The following is a 16854-nucleotide window of genomic DNA, read 5'->3' as shown; positions in this document are numbered from 1 at the left end:
GCGCCTAATTAATGCCATCAGGAAAATGGTAAAAAAAAAGAAAGGAAGAAGACTCCTTAAGGAAACCAATGATGATTTCAGTTAAATGTGGTTTTATACCCAACCATAACACTTAGCTGTTTCAAATGTACCTTATCACTTTAACAACTGAGTAAAAAACACAGTGACGTTTCGGCTCATTATTTTATATAGTCGCACAAACGAGAAGTAAATTTGATTGACTTTGAGCAAGTCCGGCGTTTGTTGTTCCCCCTTTCAATAAACAGTAAACAGACACAAAAGCCGTTTTTCAAAGCATAAAATATGTTCTTTAATTGCCCAAGAGGAAGTTCTTTGTATCGCCTCTTCTTAGTTCTGTCACCAAGTTGTATAGTTGCTCTGATAGCGCCACCTGGTGGAACGATGCACGTTATGACAACCACAAGGTTGCTCTCTGACTGTTTCGGTTCAGGTAACACGTTTCCGGAGTAGTAGTGGCTTACCGTGTAAGAGTCCGGCTCTTGCAGCCGCTTATGTCGAGGGTGAAGGCTCTGGAGGGAGCGCTGGACGTTGGCTTTTGTCTCTGCAGCAGTCCTCAGAGGTTGCGTCACCTTAAACGTGTGGCACATTTGCACAACTTCACTCGGACACAACAACGTATTTGGAAAAGCAGGTCACTGTCACAATACATCTTCAGTCATGACTCGCGCTGTTCGAGTTCACATTGTAGAGCGCCGCTACGCTAGCTGGGTTCATAGCTTCCAATTCCACCGCATGACCGTCATGCACTTTACTTTGGAATCCTCCATGTCGCATCTCCAGTCGGTCCAAAATGCTGCCGCTCGCCTCTTGACAGGTACTCCCTCGAAAGCGGGAGCGCGTCACGCCTACTCTGGCATCCGAAACATTTTAGAAAAAATGCAAAATGGATCGTTCCACCCCGGTAGGACTCGCCGGACGACTCTGAAGCGATTCATGTCGCCACACCAGACCGCCATGTTTTTTTTTTTATTACCAAGGAAGCTGAAAAATGATCACTGGCGACAACACCCCGGAGGCCATTTTCTCAAAGCCGGAATATGTCCACAAATGCGCATTCTATTAATTTGATTAGGACGATACACACCTTGCCTTTGGTAAACATTTGCTGGCGCAGACAAATAACCTGAGCTGGCGTGACAGACAGAGGAGTGCCATCGGCAGTCAGAGGATGACATGTCAGATGACGTCCGGCCTCCGGCGCCGGCTCCGGCGCCAGACACAACAGGTCCAGAAAGGGATGTCCTGCCCAGAAATGTCAACCTACGTGAGCAATCGATCGCCAATCGATCGATGAAATCGCGACGATCGTCGACCACTACCAAAAAGCTTGAATACGGGCGCTGCAAAAATTTGAATTCCTAATCCGCAACTGATACGATGGGTATGTAGCATACTGCAATAAATAAAGTGATCAAATCAAAAGTACAGATACCCGGATAATCTACTGCAAGTGCGGTGATCGAACGCAGTATTTTGTATTTCATGACTTGCCACCACTCCGGTTACCGTCAGCATCGATTAGCCTGTAGACGCTTTTCCTTCCCGGGACGGTGCTCTTCTGTGGATCTTCGCTGATCTTCATCCTGGCCTTGCCCCCCACCTCCACCAGCTAGCGAACGCAAACAGCAGCAGAACGATCGCCACGGAATCAATCGCCATTGAAGTTATCTGGCACGATTATCTTAGTCTACCTTATAAACACACCCCAGCGAGGGTTGTTTAGTGCAGGTGACGAGATGCGTTCCGACGCCGACCACATCGATCTCGTTCTCCTGAGGCAAAGTCGAAATGTTGAAACACAGAAAGATTATTGTTAACGCACCCCTCCCCCCCCCCAAAAAAAATCAAACTCTTCAGCCTTGACCTTGTTGTTGAATTCCACCATGGTTTCCTCTGAGATGTTGTTGGTCGCAACGATGATGAGCGAATCAAAGGCGGAGGTCGAGAAACTGGCAACAGAGACGCAAAAGCGCCGGATAGCGGCTAAGACTACGACGACTCGGCCGCCGTTTTTCGCGGCCGCGTTTGTAGAAACGTGCGGCTCGGCACCTCACTCACCGCTCGCTGCAGAGTCTCAGGACACGACGGACATCCACCGATTGCCCGCAGAGGTCGCCGCTGTCCAGGCGAACTCCCACGGGCTTGTAACCGAGTTCGCACAGCGCCAAGCCCACGGCGCAGAAGTTCAACAGGCCGCTGCGAGAAAGACGCCCGGCGCGCATGACGAATCATTTTTTGACGTTTGCGATAAGTGCCCGAGAATAAATTGCGCCGAGGTAGGAAGCGCAATTGCCCTTGAATGGAGTTGGCCCAAAACTGCAGCCATTGAGCAAGGCACCAACGGCTTCGGTCCAGAATTACCAGTTCACACTGTAGCTGTCAATCACGGGCAGGAAATTGTGGGGGTAAGCGACGGCGTATGACAGGAAGGCGGCCAATTCGCCCTCGTGGATCTTTCCGGGCTCCGCCCCCAAAAGCTTGCACAGCCGACCCAGCCAACCCTTGGTCAGTGAAATGAAGTCCACCGGTTGGCGGTCCCCGTTCAAATCGACCAGGGTCTAATCGGAAGGGAGAAAAATCCCAATCCCGATGATCATTTCGCGCCGTTTAAAAAATTTTTTTTTTTTTTTTTAGGGCTTTTAATGAGAGCGCACACTCACTCGCGGCGAGACTTCATCCATCGAGGTGAAGGAGGTGACGTAGGAGTGCGCCATGGTGCCCGCGACAGGGACCCCGAACAGCAAGCCAGCCTGAACGTTGCTGGTGAGATCAAACCCTAAGAAGCAGAAGCGTCAGTCATTCTGTCAGGGAGGGGGGAGGGGGTGGGGGGGCGAGAAATGGGCTTCCACACGACACTCACCGCCAATATAGGAATATCTGGAAGCCGTCAGCCCTCCGTCGGGCCCCTGGGCCCTCCGGAGCCCCATCTCCAGCAGTTTCCTGCGGGGGCCAGACGCCAGGCGGAAGCGGGCGGCATTGCTGCAAACGAGACTAGAAGAAACATGCGTGATATCATCAAATGCCCGATTTCTTTTTTTTTTTTTTTTTCCCCCAATGAATAAAAATGGGGCGGCCCGGTAGTCCAGTGGTTAGCACGTGGGCTTCACACTGCAGAGGTACCGGGTTCGATTCCAGCTCTGGCCTCCCTGTGTGGAGTTTACATGTTCTCCCCGGGCCTGCGTGGCTTTTCTCCGGGTGCTCCGGTTTCCTCCCACATTCCAAAAACATGCATGGCAGGCTGATTGAACACTCTAAATTGTCCCTAGGTGTGAGTGTGAGTGCGGATGGTTGTTCGTCTCTGTGTGCCCTGCGATTGGCTGGCAACCGATTCAGGGTGTCCCCGCCTACTGCCCGAAGACAGCTGGGATAGGCTCCAGCACCCCCCCCCCCCCCGCGACCCTAGTGAGGATCAAGCGGCTCGGAAGATGGATGAAAGAATGAATGAATGAATAAAAATGTGTGTTGGTATTACCTGGCGTAGTTTACCAGACAAAGCAAACTTGTCTCCAGAAGCTGCACCACGGCCAGCGGACCCGCAACCTCCATCAGAGGCTCCTGCAGATATGGCAAAGGTTTGCGGTTTTGCCCCCGGAGCACCCGCACGGCGGACGCTTCCCCATTTCACGCGAGGGTCCTCGGCCTCACCCGGGCAAAGACCACAGTGCCCTCTGGGACGGAGCGGAGCGTGACCTCGGAACAGTCGAGACTTCGCAGGAACTGGAAGAAGGCGGGGTCGGTAGCCGGCGGTAAAACGGATCGCAGAAAGTCCACGTCTGCATCCAGATAGCGGAAAAAAAGAAGCAAATGTTTGATCGCGAGAACATTTCCATCGCATGTTCTCTCACACTTTGCAAGCAAAATTGAGGTCCTTGTGGACACACCTAAAAACAATGTGTCCTCACATCGGCCCATACTTTTTTTTAACATGAAATTAAAAATCAACAGGCTTAAAAAGGCTTTTCAGTTGTGTACCCGATGAAGAAGTCAATACTCGACTGAACCTTGCTTAAAAAAAAAAAAAGTCTAAGCAATTATTAAACATTCATTCATTCATCTTCCAAGCCGCTTGATCCTCACTAGGTTCACGGGGGGTGCTGGAGCCTATCCCAGCTGTCTCCTGGCAGTAGGCGGGGGACACCCTGAATCGGTTGCCAGCCAATCGCAGGGCATACAGAGACGAACAACCATCCACGCTTTCACTCTCACCTAGGGACAATTTAGAGTGTTCAATCAGCCTGCCATGCATATTTTTGGAATGTGGGAGGAAACCGGAGCACCCGGAGAAAACCCACGCAGGCCCGGGGAGAACATGCAAACTCCACACAGGGAGGCCGCAGCTGGAATCGAACCCGGTACCTCTGCACTGTGAAGCCGACGTGCTAACCACTGGACTACTGGGCCGCCAATTATTAAACAACAGAATATAATTTAGGTATGCTTAACATGAAATAATATGATGCTCAAACATAAAATGATCATTAATAATATAACAAGCTTACATTCTTCCCCCTCCCACTAGAGAAAAAAATTGTCTAAGCAATTATTAAACGACATAATATAATTTAAGGTATGCTTAACATGAAATATGATGCTCAAACATAACATGATCATTCATAATATAACATAAGCTTACACTCACACCACATTTCTCTCAACGAAACGCTTCATGCAAAAAAAAAAAAAAAGTTTTCATTTTGCATCGCGTGTGCTGTGATTTTTTTTCTTTATTTTGCAGAGGAGGTGGAGGATCTGCAACGTTCACTTCTATTTTTTTTTTTTAGCCGCAACTTTTGGTCGAACTTTGGCGCGTTCACGGACTGTCGTGACAGTTGACAGCAGTCCAAACGGTGACTGATTATTCGCCTGAAGTTCAGTGAGCGCCGATGGGGCCCCTCAGAGTTCGGAATCCGCGTCACGCGGACCCGCGGCCAGCTGTTGCGCAAGCCGAGAGAAACGCCACGAATGCCACGTGATCCTCGGGGGAGGGGGGGGGGGTGGAATTCGCTACGAGTGACCATTCGCCGAGCGTACGCCATCTCCAAATAAATCATCGGCCCACCTTGGTCCGTGAAGCGAAAGTTGCGCAGGAAGAGCAGACAGTCGTCGAGGCCGGCGAAGAGCGAGAAGGAGCCGCCGAAGGGGTTTTCCCGGAAGAAGAGCTCGAAGGCGGAATGTTCGCGGTGGCGCCCGGCGCGCCAGTAGCCGTAAGCCATGGAGAACTGGTACAAGTCGGTCAGCAGCGGCGGCACCCGCGCCACGAGGGACCTCTCCGCGGCGTCGCACGTGCTGCCGCCGCCGGGCGCTGCCATGTTTCCGCTGAGCTGGAAATCCAAGTCCGCTGATGTCGAGGATCGCTGGGACTTGAAGTTCACGCGGCCGCTGGGCGGGCGCGAAGGACGGACCCATCCAAGGCAAAACCGGCGCGCACGAGCCGCAATCTGCGCGCACTAGGCGTGTGTGTGTGTGTGTTTTGTTTTTTTTCTACTCCTGCTGCTTACTGTACACAAGCAGAAAACTAGTGGAAAGCACATAAAAGGTCATCTGCTCAGAAAGAAGAAGTAAATACGCAGGTGTTGACTGCAGTTTTAAGTTGTTGTTTCATCGAGCACCACTAGATGGCAGGCACGACCCAATTAGATCTCGGAACAATCGGGGGGTAGGAGTGGATCCCGCAAAAAGAAGACAAGGATAAGACAATTGTTTTGTGTCAAATGTTGACAAATATATTTTTACAAAAACGCAAGCCCGGGAAAGTACTGCAAAAGGCGATGGCAACAAATAATAATAATAATACATTTTATTTATAGGCGCCTTTCAAGACACCCAAGGACACTCTACAATAACAAAAATAACCAGGAAAAAGCGAAACAAACGCCCCCAAAATGCTTGCAAAAGGCAAGGAACGCGATAAACAGAAATTGCCTGTCGCTCAAAGTCGCAAAAAGAAAATCCAACGCACGAGAGTACAAACCGACAAGAACTACTTCCATGAAAAATTATCACAAAGCAGATTAGCGACAGGTGCGGCTCTGGAGGGGAACGCCTTCCGCTCCTGCCAGACACTGAAAAAAAAAAAAACAACCGGGACAGGATCAGGATGTGACTTTCGAGCCGTCAATTTGTCCTAAGATTCAGTCCGACGTGCCGGACATCTGTCGCAGTCGTGAAGCATCTCAGACACCTCACGACCAATCGTCCGGTATGTCGCACTACACGAGATCGACTCTGTCAGCTCAAAATCGGGCTACATTCGTGTCATGTGAGTAAGCCTACTTTTAAAAAAAATTTTGGGGTCTTTTTCTCGCCAGATTTCTGTCCTCTTTCGTTCAGGGTTCAGGTCATGTGCTGTGAGGACCTGCAAGGAATCAGCTACTGGGAAGTTCAGTGGGATGGCCACCAGGTGGCGGTGGGGCTCACGTTTGAGAGGATCAAGAGAAAGGTCATTCGCTCACCTTTGCCCCAAAGCTTTTTTTTTTTTTCTTTCTTCATCTCATTCTGTTTCCGGCTCCGTTCTCGCTCCTTCCAGGGTTCGTCCAATGAGAGCCATCGACAGACAAAAGCGGCGACGTTTACAGATGCCGAGAGCTCGGCTGCCCACTTCGGCAAAAAACAAAACAAAACAAAAAAAAATCCAGGGGCCTCAGTGCAAGAATCTTTTATTATGTGACATTAAAACAAAGCGTGGGAACGGACAGGACGAGAAGACAACTCTTTAAATCTTGTTGAAAGCCGCGACGTCGACGCTCTGAACCTGAAACGGCAAAAAGCAAAAACATTTGGATGAGTTGCACCGAATTATTGGAACGCCAAAACGCGTGTTCGCCGTTTAGAACGACAGTGGATGACGTCCCTTCTATGAAGCTTTCTTGAAAAACTTTTGACGAGGTTAGAAATCAAAAGGGTGGCACGGTGGTCCACTGGTTAGCACGTCCACCTCACAGTGCAGCGTTCGATTCCGGCGCATACGCGGGAAGGCGGACTTACGTAGTCTTCAAACTTGGTGATCTCTTCTTCCAACAGGTCCGTTCCAACCTTGTCATCTTCCACCACGCAGGAGATCTGAAGCTTGTTGATGCCGTAACCCACGGGAACCAGTTTGGACATTCCCCATAAGAGGCCGTCGGCTCGCACGGAGCGCACGCACTCTTCCAACTTGGCCATGTCGGTTTCGTCGTCCCACTGAAGAGACCAAACGCTTTTTGGCTTTCGGGAACTTCACGGCTCCTCGAGGAGGGGGGGCGTTTCGAGTCGGGATGTCTTACCGGTTTGACGTCCAGCAAGATGGAGGACTTGGCGATGACGCCGGGCTTCTTGGCCTTCCTCTCGGCGTAATCTTTCAACCGCTGCTCTTTGAGTTTCTCGGCCTCTTCGTCGTCATCGCTATCAAACAAGTCCAGATCGTCGTCATCGCTGATGTTGCGTTTCGCCGGGTCGCCGGTCTGCTGGACGGCGGTTCCCTGAACGCATCGACAAGGTGGCTCGCAAGGCGATCGCGACGGCCCCGGGGGGGGCGTAGCAAAGTGAGCGTACTCACGTTTGTGTAGGGGACTGAAGGACCGGTGGCCGCCGCCGCCGGCGCCGCTGTGGGGCTTTTCTCCAAGACGGCGACTCGACATTCCAGCTTGGAAAACGATGCCCTCAAATCTTCGACCACTAAAGGCAAAAACAAAGAGAGAGAATTTGCATTTTTAATTAGAACGCGACCAATTTGCGGATCAAACGGCTGCATTTTTGACAGCACTTTTTCTAATCTTTAAAAATAAAAAATAAAAATTGCACTGTCAACCACGCACACTCATTCAATCCCGGCCATTTTCACTGGAGCAACCCCCCCAACCCCACCGTAGGACTGGATTTTGGTTCTCATGCTATATAAACGTGGAGCCTACCAAAATAGAGTTTGGACTCTCTTCTTTCAGCAGAAAAAAAATGTTTTCTATCTTTTTCCCTTCTTCTTAATCGGCGTTACAAAATGGCTCATTTTCATGAAAAGGGCGATTCCTGGGAAAAAAATTGCTTTTTTTGTAAAAGCATCCATTTCAAGCACGTGAGAACACTACCACCTAGCGGTCACTTTTGGACACGATTTACAATGCAAACGGCTTATTCACATTCACAGATTGCATCATCCCCTCCTCCTCTCTCTGAGAAAAAAAAAAAAAACTTTGACGTACAAGTACGTCCTTGGTAGGCGGAGCCTAAAGCACAAAGGCGGTATTTTACACCAGGGAGGGAAAAAGCACATTTTCTTGAAAACGGCTCCGAAACGGACCTACCTCGATATAAACTCTTGTTCTCCAGCTCCAGGCTTTTGATTCGAGACATCATTTCTTGATCGGCGGCGCTGCTGCTGCAGGTGCTCTGCCACGGAAAGGGAAGGCGAGCGTTTCGTGATTGGCGCCAGTTGATCACGCGCATTCAAAAGTTTCGGGACGGTCACAATTAAGTTCCCCCCGTGAATGGCTTTGGAGCCTCGTCCTGAAATTTCACCGAATAAAAGCCAAATCTGCGGCCCGGTAGTCCAGTGGTTAGCACGTGGGCTTCACAGTGCAGAGGTACCGGGTTCGATTCCAGCTCCGGCCTCCCTGTGTGGAGTTTGCATGTTCTCCCCGGGCCTGCGTGGGTTTTCTCCGGGTGCTCCGGTTTCCTCCCACATTCCAAAAATATGCATGGCAGGCTGATTGAACACTCTAAATTGTCCCTAGGTGTGAGTGTGAGCGTGGATGGTTGTTTGTCTCTGTGTGCCCTGCGATTGGTTGGCAACCGATTCAGGGTGTCCCCCGCCTACTGCCCGTAGACAGCTGGGATAGGCTCCTGCACCCCCCGCGACCCTAGTGAGGATCAAGCGGTTTGGAAGATGAATGAATGAATAAGTCAATATGGGGCGGCCCGGTAGTCCAGTGGTTAGCACGTCGGCTTCACAGCGCAGAGGTACCGGGTTCGATTCCAGCTCCGGCCTCCCTGTGTGGAGTTTGCATGTTCTCCCCGGGCCTGCGTGGGTTTTCTCCGGGTGCTCCGGTTTCCTCCCACATTCCCAAAAACATGCATGGCAGGCTGATTGAACGCTCTAAATTGTCCCTAGGTGGGAGTGTGAGCGTGGATGGTTGTTCGTCTCTGTGTGCCCTGCGATTGGTTGGCAACCGATTCAGGGTGTCCCCCGCCTACTGCCCGAAGACAGCTGGGATAGGCTCCAGCACCCCCCGCGACCCTAGTGAGGATCAAGCGGTTTGGAAGATGAATGAATGAATGAATGAAAAGCCAAATCTCCCCCAATGTTTTGTAACGGAAAAGATGATTATTTATCTCGCAATGGAGAAATTCCCAATTTGCGGCATCAAAAAAAATTTGTGCGTGTTGTGTATTGTGAACTCACTCCCGCAAGCGACTTCTGAATGTTCTCCCGGGCACGAGCGATGTCTTGGAGGATGGCGATGGCACCCGCATCCTGGAGATCAACACAAATTGAAGTAAAACAAAAGTCATGGTAGAAGTCGAGTGAAATTGCGCACAAGGCCACAAGGGGGCCACTTACGCAGACCGTCGGCGCCGACGGCGAGGAGCCGGCCACGCGCTCGAAGAAGCGGCGCTCGGCCTCGTCGTAGCGACTTTTCTCAAACCAGATCTTCTCCTGGCCCGGGAAGTTGACGGCGCTCATGTTGCTGAAGAACGAAAGGAAACGGCAGCGGCGGCGGCATGAGTGGACGAGGCGAGGCGGCGCCGAGCGTGCGCGATTTGTGTACACTCGACGCGATGACAGAGTGGCGCGACTCTTCAATGGTTCCATGAACTCGACTAGCTAGCGTGTGGCGACTTTGAACGGCGGCAAAACACAAAAATCGTGGAGAAAAAAAATCACGTACAGCAAATAAACAAACTGAGTGGAAAAAAAACAAAAAAGAAACGATTGAGAAAGAAAAAAAAAAGCAGATGGAGAGGAAAATGAGTATGAAAAGAAGTCAAATGTCTGACGCTTATCCAATCTGCGGCTTGGGTCGTACTTTTCCCCGGGCGGGACGGCGACGTCCGGCGGCGACGAGGTGTCCGTTTTGGGCCGGCGAGCTTCGCCGGGTTCTTGTGCCCGGCGGCGGGCGTGGAAACGCATCTCGGCCGCGTCGTACCTGCGCTTGTCCAACCACACGCGCTCGCCGTCGGGGTGAAGGAAGTAGGCGGCGCCGGCGTCGAGTCGCTCTCGTAGGCCGAGCGTCTCGGCGGGCTCGTCCTCCTCCTGGATCGGGTGCAGAGCGTGGAAGGCTTCGGATTTGGCCTGCGGCGGCGCCGCCGCTCGCCGTTGCTCCGCCGGCCCCGCCTCCGTTGAGCTTTGGGGCGGGCACGTGCCGGAGGAGGCGGAGCCTTGGCGACAATTGTTGCCAAACACACTTTGGTAGAAGGCGGCTTCGGCGCGATCATACAGCGGCTTCTCCAGCCAGATGTCTCCCAACATTTCTGCGAAAACGGGGGACAGCCCGTTTAGCGCCCGCTTCGTGGTCGTTGGCGCCCTCTGCTGGGGTCCAACGCTTACGGGAGACCGGCGGCCTTCCTCGGGCGCTCGGGCCGCCGCCAAGTCCCGAGTGGGGACCGAGCCGCACCCAGAGTGTGTCGCGCTCCACTGCGAGGATTCTGGCGTTCCGTCTAGTCGACAAGTTTTCTTCATGGGGGGCCTCGGCGGACTCGCGGCCGAGCCGTTGGACTCTGCGCTCGCTTTGCCCGAGTTGGCCAACCAGCGCTGATAGAGGCTCTCCGCTCGCTCGTAAACGCTTCGCTGGAACCACACGTTGGCGCATTCCGCCTGCAGGGCAGTCGGTCCGGCTCGGCGCTCGGACTGGTCTTCGGTTTTGGCTCCGTCGCCGGGAGTCTCCGCTTTGCGCGTACTTTTCTTGCCGCGCCGCCTTTTCCCGCTTCGCTTGGTATCGCCGTTGGAGCTTCCGCTTTCCGGGGAGGACGACGTTCCCCCGTTTTGACGGGACGAGTTGGGACACTCGGCCGCCGGGATGGCAGCGGAGTCCGCCGGATTCCCGTTGGAAGGCTTATCCGCAGAACACTGGGGGGTCTTCTGTGACATCTTTTGATCGGTTAGCGGGAAAAATAGAAAACAAGTACAGGCTTGTGCATTAGTTGCAGCAAAGTAGAAGAAACCGGAACAGAAGGGACAGAGAACCCAAGACCCTTTCACGCGTGCTTTGCAAACTTGAGGTTTTGTGCAGGACGGCCACATTCTGATTTTCGGGACAGAAATGAGGGACGGGGGGGCTCTTTCGATACAAACTCAAAAAAAACACAAGGTCAGGTGTTATCTTAAATAAGGTCAAAAGTGAGGTCGCTCTTGCTCATGTAAACAAAGTCGCTATTTACAGACTTTTGATATCACCAAGACTAAATCAGGTTTTCGGAAATGCCGCTCCAGATGCCTTGGAGGCCAGTGGGCCAAATTTCGGTGACTTCGGAAGTGCCAATCGCCAGTCAAGAGAAAGACGCCATGTGGGAAGTCTGGCGGCATCAAAAACCTTGAACGGTTTGCGACAAGTGTGAAAGGGGAAACTTCAAACTTGGGACGCTGATTTCACTTCAGAAAGTCATCGTTGGCGTACGATTGGCGGCAAAAATCCGATTCGACGACATCGTCAAGCAGCGTGCGAGGGAGGGAGCGAAACCGTCATGCAAATGAGCTCGGCGAGCGGAACGAAATCGGCTTTCCGGTGCTGAATCATCACAACCTGTGAGCGAGCCATCGAAAATAATACAACTGCCGATAAACGACGGGAGTCTTGCCGATGAAGTCGTGAAAACCGCCATGTCGGAAATGGTGGACAGCAAACTGTCGGGAAGCTTTGCGCCGTTAGCTCCGGAATGGCGAGACTGAATTGGCTGCCACGTGCAATCAAAATGTCGTGTTTGTCTGCGCGCGCCATCTTTAACAACACATTCGTTTTTCATTTCACTCTTACGAGCACCAGTCAAGAGGAGAGCGGCAGTATTGTGGAGCAACTGGAGACGCTTGATGGAGGATCGGCTGACTCCAACGTCAAGTGCGTCACGTTAATCCAGCCGGGATGTGACCAAGGCATGAATTACTTTATAGTCACAGTTGCGGTCATGGCCGAACGCCCCCCCCCCCCCAAAAAAAAAAAGTTCCGACAAGATTAGGCACCCGTTCACAATGACCGAAATGGGACATCATGCAGCAGGCCATGCAGTTTGGGGTGATGTGAATGCAGGAAATGCTTTCCCCTTGCGTTGCCGACTGCGGGGTCGTCTTTTGGGAAGTCATTTGCTGCAGTCGGGTAGCGTATGGCAAATCGAGGTCTTGACTCACCGTCCTTGGGAAGAGGCAATTGTCAAGTCTAAAATCAATTGCTCAAATGCTCTTCTTATCCGGTTAACCGCAAGCGATTGGAAAAGAAAGGTAAATAAGCACATTGCGCGCTTTTGCAAAGTACAACAACCGGTGACTAGGACGGTAATACATACAAAATAAATAGGCTCAAATAAAAATAGGGGCGGCCCGGTAGTCCAGTGGTTAGCACGTCGGCTTCACAGTGCAGAGGTACCGGGTTGGATTCCAGATCCGGCCTCCCTGTGTGGAGTTTGCAGGTTCTCCCCGGGTCTGCGTGGGTTTTCTCCGGGTGCTCCGGTTTCCTCCCACATTCCAAAAAACATGCGTGGCAGGCTGATTGAACACTCTAAATTGTCCCTCGGTGTGAGTGTGAGTGCGAATGGTTGTTCGTTTCTGTGTGCCCTGCGATTGGCTGGCAACCGATTCAGGGTGTCCCCCGCCTACTGCCCGGAGACAGCTGGGATAGGCTGCAGCACCCCCCGCGACCCTAATGAGGATCAAGCGGCTCGGAAGATGAACGAATGAATGAATGAAAAATAGATTCAAGCCCAACAGTCTGTCCCGACAAGCGAGATGACTTCAAAGTGGTTCCATTTTCAATACAAATCTTCCTTCAGAAAGAAAGTGAAAGTGAACCGATGTGTTCATTTGTGCCAGCCTTTTTCCCCATCAAAACATGAACCGCCGATTAAGAACCACGTTGGACGAGCTCAAGTTGAGCAGCGTGACGTTAAAGATTGACTTCCCTACCCTTTGAACAGCAGCGGGCCATCGGAACAAGAATCAAGGCAGCCACCGTTGCCCTCAAAATTGACGTCGCCGTCGCGCAAGATGTCGCACAACGCAGGAGGCGGCCGAAGAAGCTCGGCGGCGTTGTCATCATTCGGTCGCAGCCTCATTCAGAGCCTCAGACCATCAACCGGATATCAAAGAACGTCGTGACGTCATTTCGTTTCAAATAGACCATTATTACGTCAAAAAAAAAGCAGCGAGCCTCGCTTCCCGCCGCTACGGTGTCGGCCCCATTCAACTCGCGAGCCGTTTGCTAGCAGCGGCTAACACATGGGCAGGCAGACTCCCAAAAAAACCTTTACGGGTCCCCTCTCGCGCTCTAATTCAAACGAATGGCAGTAAACGAGCCCGAGTTCCAAGTCGCAGCAGTCAGTGGCACGTTGACTTACTGTTGGCCTTTTGGTCTGGTCCGTGCGGGTGTAGCAAGCCAGTGGACGAAACGTGACTACGGCGAGGAGGAAGGAAGGAAGGAGACGAAGAGAGGCTCGGACGCTTGCTCGCGATGATGTGTCAACATGGGGGTATGGGACAAAAGCACGTTCGCGCCTTGCTCGCGTGACGTGGTGATGTCACGAAAGTGCTGAAATAAAACTGTCGTTTCAAAAATGTGGCCATTGCTTATTCCGAAGCGAGTACCATTTTTGTGGTTAAATCAGTTGGACATGTAGAAATTGGGGACGACACCGTGAGTGGCCCCTTGATTCATGTTCATCGTATTTTGTTTTCTTACAAACCCAAGACCATTTGTCCAAAAATGCTGATAAAAATCCAAGATTTTCCGCGAGTTAAACTCTTACTTTTCAGTCTTCTATTTTTTATACACACACGCACACACAAAGAAATTCGTCAAAAACGTTGATAAACATTCAATGTCGCTTTTCCATGGAAAAGGGTTGAAAGAAAATAAAACGTGTGAAAAAATATTAAATGGAAAAAAAAATAATTGCGAATATGCATCGGCTGTAATCGGATGGCAGACAAGGTCCGAGTTTCGATTGTAGCGGATATTATGCGACATTCGAGGAACGATACGAAGTCGGACTTTTCCGACTTCCGACCAGGAAAAGTGCATTGGAACGCCCCTTTAAACTGGAGAGCCAAGTTGGTTTCCACGAATCATTCCGTCACTTATTTTTGAAAATGTTCATTCATGTTTACATTTCAGACATTCACAACCGTAAAATTCTACTTTTGAAATCATTAGATTTTTTTCCCTTTACGTTCTAAATATCAATCTACTGTACTGACCAGACAAACAATATTTTGAGGATAGATGACAAAAGAAATATTTTAATCTTTAAACAGCAGAACAGAGAAGAAAGGGTACTCATTCATTCATTCATTCAAGAAAGGGTACTTAGCAATTAAGACTTTACAGAGTTTGAAGAGGACACGCACAGGTATCATTTCATGCTTCCCGGTGCCGCCGCCGTCTTTCGACCAAGCTCCCTCGCTCTCTCAGTTGCAGATTCCACGGCAGCCATGGTCGATGCCCTCACACCTCCTTGTTCCAGCGCATGAAGCCCGTAGATGGTTGTGCCACCTGGGGTGCAGACCTCCGAACGCAGCTGAGCTGGATGCTTGTCGGACTCCAGTAATAACTGACCAGCACCCTGTCACAGACAGAAGCGGCGCTTATCCAGTGCCACCAGACGTCAAAAAAACTCCAAAGTGTATTGGCCAAGCAACTGGAAAATACAAGAGCGGCGCGAAGGCCGCCATTGCAACATTGAGTACTTAACATTGATATTGACGGTCCACGCGTCCATGAAACTGACCCGAACAGTCTGAGATGCGATTCTATGGGCGAGAGCGCCGGGCATGCCCATTTTAACTGCTCCTTCGGCCAGGGCCTCTGCAAAGAGGTACACCTGCAGAGGAAAATAATGCCATTCACTCACACGGCGATGATTTGAACAGCTTGCAGAGTGCGGCGGTGAAAAACAATCAGGAATCCAGCTGATGGGAAGTGACGCACACGACATATCGTGTACGTCACTGGCCACGTTCGCACACCGTCGTATTTCATTTCTCGGAGAGGTTGAAGCAAGTGCACTCACAAAGGCAACTCCGCTCCCGCTCAGTCCGGTGTGGATGTCAAGCCAGGCCTCGGGTCCCTCTTCGACCAAACCGCAGCGCTGCAACAAGGAGCACAATAGAGCACCGTGCTCTTGTTTCGCATGAGTGCCCCGTGTAAATAAGAGTGCCCCCTGCAGAACCACGCACGGAAGATTCGGCATCAGCCTGATGACACGTGAACCCTCGGGCAGGAGCTGCGGACAGGTGATTCCCCCCCCAAAAAATAAAAATAAAAATTATGATCGCATTGACTTGATACACGTAAAGGTCACGTGCTTGGGGGCACTCACCTCCTCTAATGTTGCCAGCGTGACTCCGGCGGCAACGGACACAATGGTGTGTCTGTCGGTGACGTGGTGCGAGATCTCACGGAGAACTGTCGCAACTAAATGAGGTTTTACTGCTACAAAGAGAACATCGCAAGTGCACACGACCTCAGTGTTGGAGTGAGTTGTGGAGATGTTCATCTCCTGAAAGCAAAGACACTTGTTAATGTATCTTCTAGCACATGTGAAGAAACTGACAATAAAAAGGTAAAAACTTGACTTGCTCCATTTTAAAAACATATTTTCTGTGATTAATCAGCCATATCGCAGTGCCTCTGATACTATGAAAAGTGCAACATAAATTGATTCACTGACAGATGACGCGAACTGTCATAAAAACAAAAACACAGACGATCGGAACGAGATGTTACCTTAAAGCGTCCGAGGTTCCTGAGAGACGGAGCGCTCACTTTGACATTCATAGGGCGAACGTTCCCTTTAATGACACAATATGCAAGATCATCAACGCTAAATTGAAACACCAAGGTGCGGGTTATGTTAGGTCTTGTTTACTGACCAGTCAAGATGCCCTTCACAATGCCGAAAGCCATGTTCCCTGCACCAATGAAGCCAACTGAAATGCTTTGGGAGTCCATCTCAAGGGTCAAGGGTCAGGTTTGAGAAGGAGTCTGTCAGCTCAACCTTTTCTTGCGTGTATGAACTCACGGGACAACCTAAAACAAAGATGAAGCCTAATTTATAAACAGTTGCTGAATGTTGACACACTATTTGGCTTGATATCTAATTCTGATCAGTGGATGGATTTGAAAGGAATGTCGCCCCTGCCAACATGGCCGCCACCTGAGCACGTCGGTAAACCGACCACGCAGCAACAGTGCAGTGGGCTGTCTTGTGCTCATAAAACACAAGCAAGGGAAAGCTTAAACAGTACTCTCAACAGAGAATGAATGAAACACCGAGTTAACCCCGGAGAGACATCGCCAAACCCTAGACTCTGATCCACTTGAGTAGAGATTGACAACCGTACTGTTGAAATGATAACTTTCGATTAGCTGGACTCACCAGATGTTTCCGTTTCACCAACCAAACAAGGAGGCTCGTGCAACGCTGTCAAGAAACTTGCCTTGATTTGGACCTCACTGCTGTGCTGACGCTGCGCGATACATTCGCCCAATTAGTACGGTACAAATGCCTGACCTTATTGTATCGTGGTATTTTAAGGAGGTGGTGTCAAGTCGAGGGGAATTCTTGCAGCACTCCACCAAACGCGCTTTAGAAGCACTTTCTTGTCAATTGCGTGAAAATCGAGCGCACCCTTAGCCCGCCCACTTGTGATAATCGAGT

General features: G+C 50.9%; 3 protein-coding genes across 5 annotated transcripts; all 3 read right to left on the bottom strand.

Moving 5' to 3' along the window:
• Positions 1-285: 285 nt before the first annotated feature.
• LOC127605798 (nicotinate phosphoribosyltransferase-like) lies at positions 286-5337 on the bottom strand. Its single transcript, XM_052073588.1, has 13 exons — positions 5081-5337; positions 3667-3794; positions 3494-3576; positions 2882-3012; positions 2682-2797; positions 2383-2579; positions 2080-2217; positions 1886-1970; positions 1713-1793; positions 1528-1630; positions 1106-1263; positions 483-590; positions 286-391 (listed from the first exon to the last, which is right to left on the bottom strand). The coding sequence occupies exons 1-13, from the start codon at positions 5328-5330 to the stop codon at positions 311-313; spliced, it is 1659 nt and encodes a 552-aa protein (XP_051929548.1). The 5' UTR covers positions 5331-5337; the 3' UTR covers positions 286-310.
• Positions 5338-6660: 1323 nt separating this feature from the next.
• Positions 6661-13617, bottom strand: LOC127605788 (elongation factor 1-delta-like). Of its 3 annotated transcripts, XM_052073570.1 has the most exons (10): positions 13534-13617; positions 12332-12385; positions 10020-11080; positions 9554-9680; positions 9395-9466; positions 8298-8382; positions 7556-7674; positions 7284-7478; positions 7006-7200; positions 6661-6772 (listed from the first exon to the last, which is right to left on the bottom strand). In XM_052073570.1, exons 3-10 carry the CDS (start codon positions 11078-11080, stop codon positions 6734-6736), a joined length of 1893 nt encoding a protein of 630 aa, XP_051929530.1. In that variant the 5' UTR covers positions 12332-12385; positions 13534-13617; the 3' UTR covers positions 6661-6733. The 3 variants fall into 3 exon arrangements, with proteins under 3 accessions (XP_051929530.1, XP_051929531.1, XP_051929529.1); XM_052073571.1 differs by lacking the exons at positions 12332-12385; positions 13534-13617 and having other exon boundaries at positions 10020-10464; positions 10541-10869; XM_052073569.1 differs by lacking the exons at positions 12332-12385; positions 13534-13617 and having other exon boundaries at positions 10020-11257.
• A 797-nt stretch (positions 13618-14414) lies between these two features.
• On the bottom strand, positions 14415-16752 carry LOC127605824 (pyrroline-5-carboxylate reductase 3-like). Its single transcript, XM_052073634.1, has 7 exons — positions 16573-16752; positions 16067-16223; positions 15921-15985; positions 15514-15693; positions 15205-15417; positions 14923-15015; positions 14415-14757 (listed from the first exon to the last, which is right to left on the bottom strand). Exons 2-7 carry the CDS (start codon positions 16143-16145, stop codon positions 14548-14550), a joined length of 840 nt encoding a protein of 279 aa, XP_051929594.1. The 5' UTR covers positions 16146-16223; positions 16573-16752; the 3' UTR covers positions 14415-14547.
• Between the last annotated feature and the right edge of the window lie 102 nt (positions 16753-16854).

The sequence above is a fragment of the Hippocampus zosterae genome, chromosome 8, assembly GCF_025434085.1.
Source record: "Hippocampus zosterae strain Florida chromosome 8, ASM2543408v3, whole genome shotgun sequence".
NCBI classification, from domain to species: domain Eukaryota; kingdom Metazoa; phylum Chordata; class Actinopteri; order Syngnathiformes; family Syngnathidae; genus Hippocampus; species Hippocampus zosterae.
The sequence above is the reverse complement of the archived record's forward strand: the minus strand, read 5'-3'. Positions and strand labels throughout refer to the sequence as shown.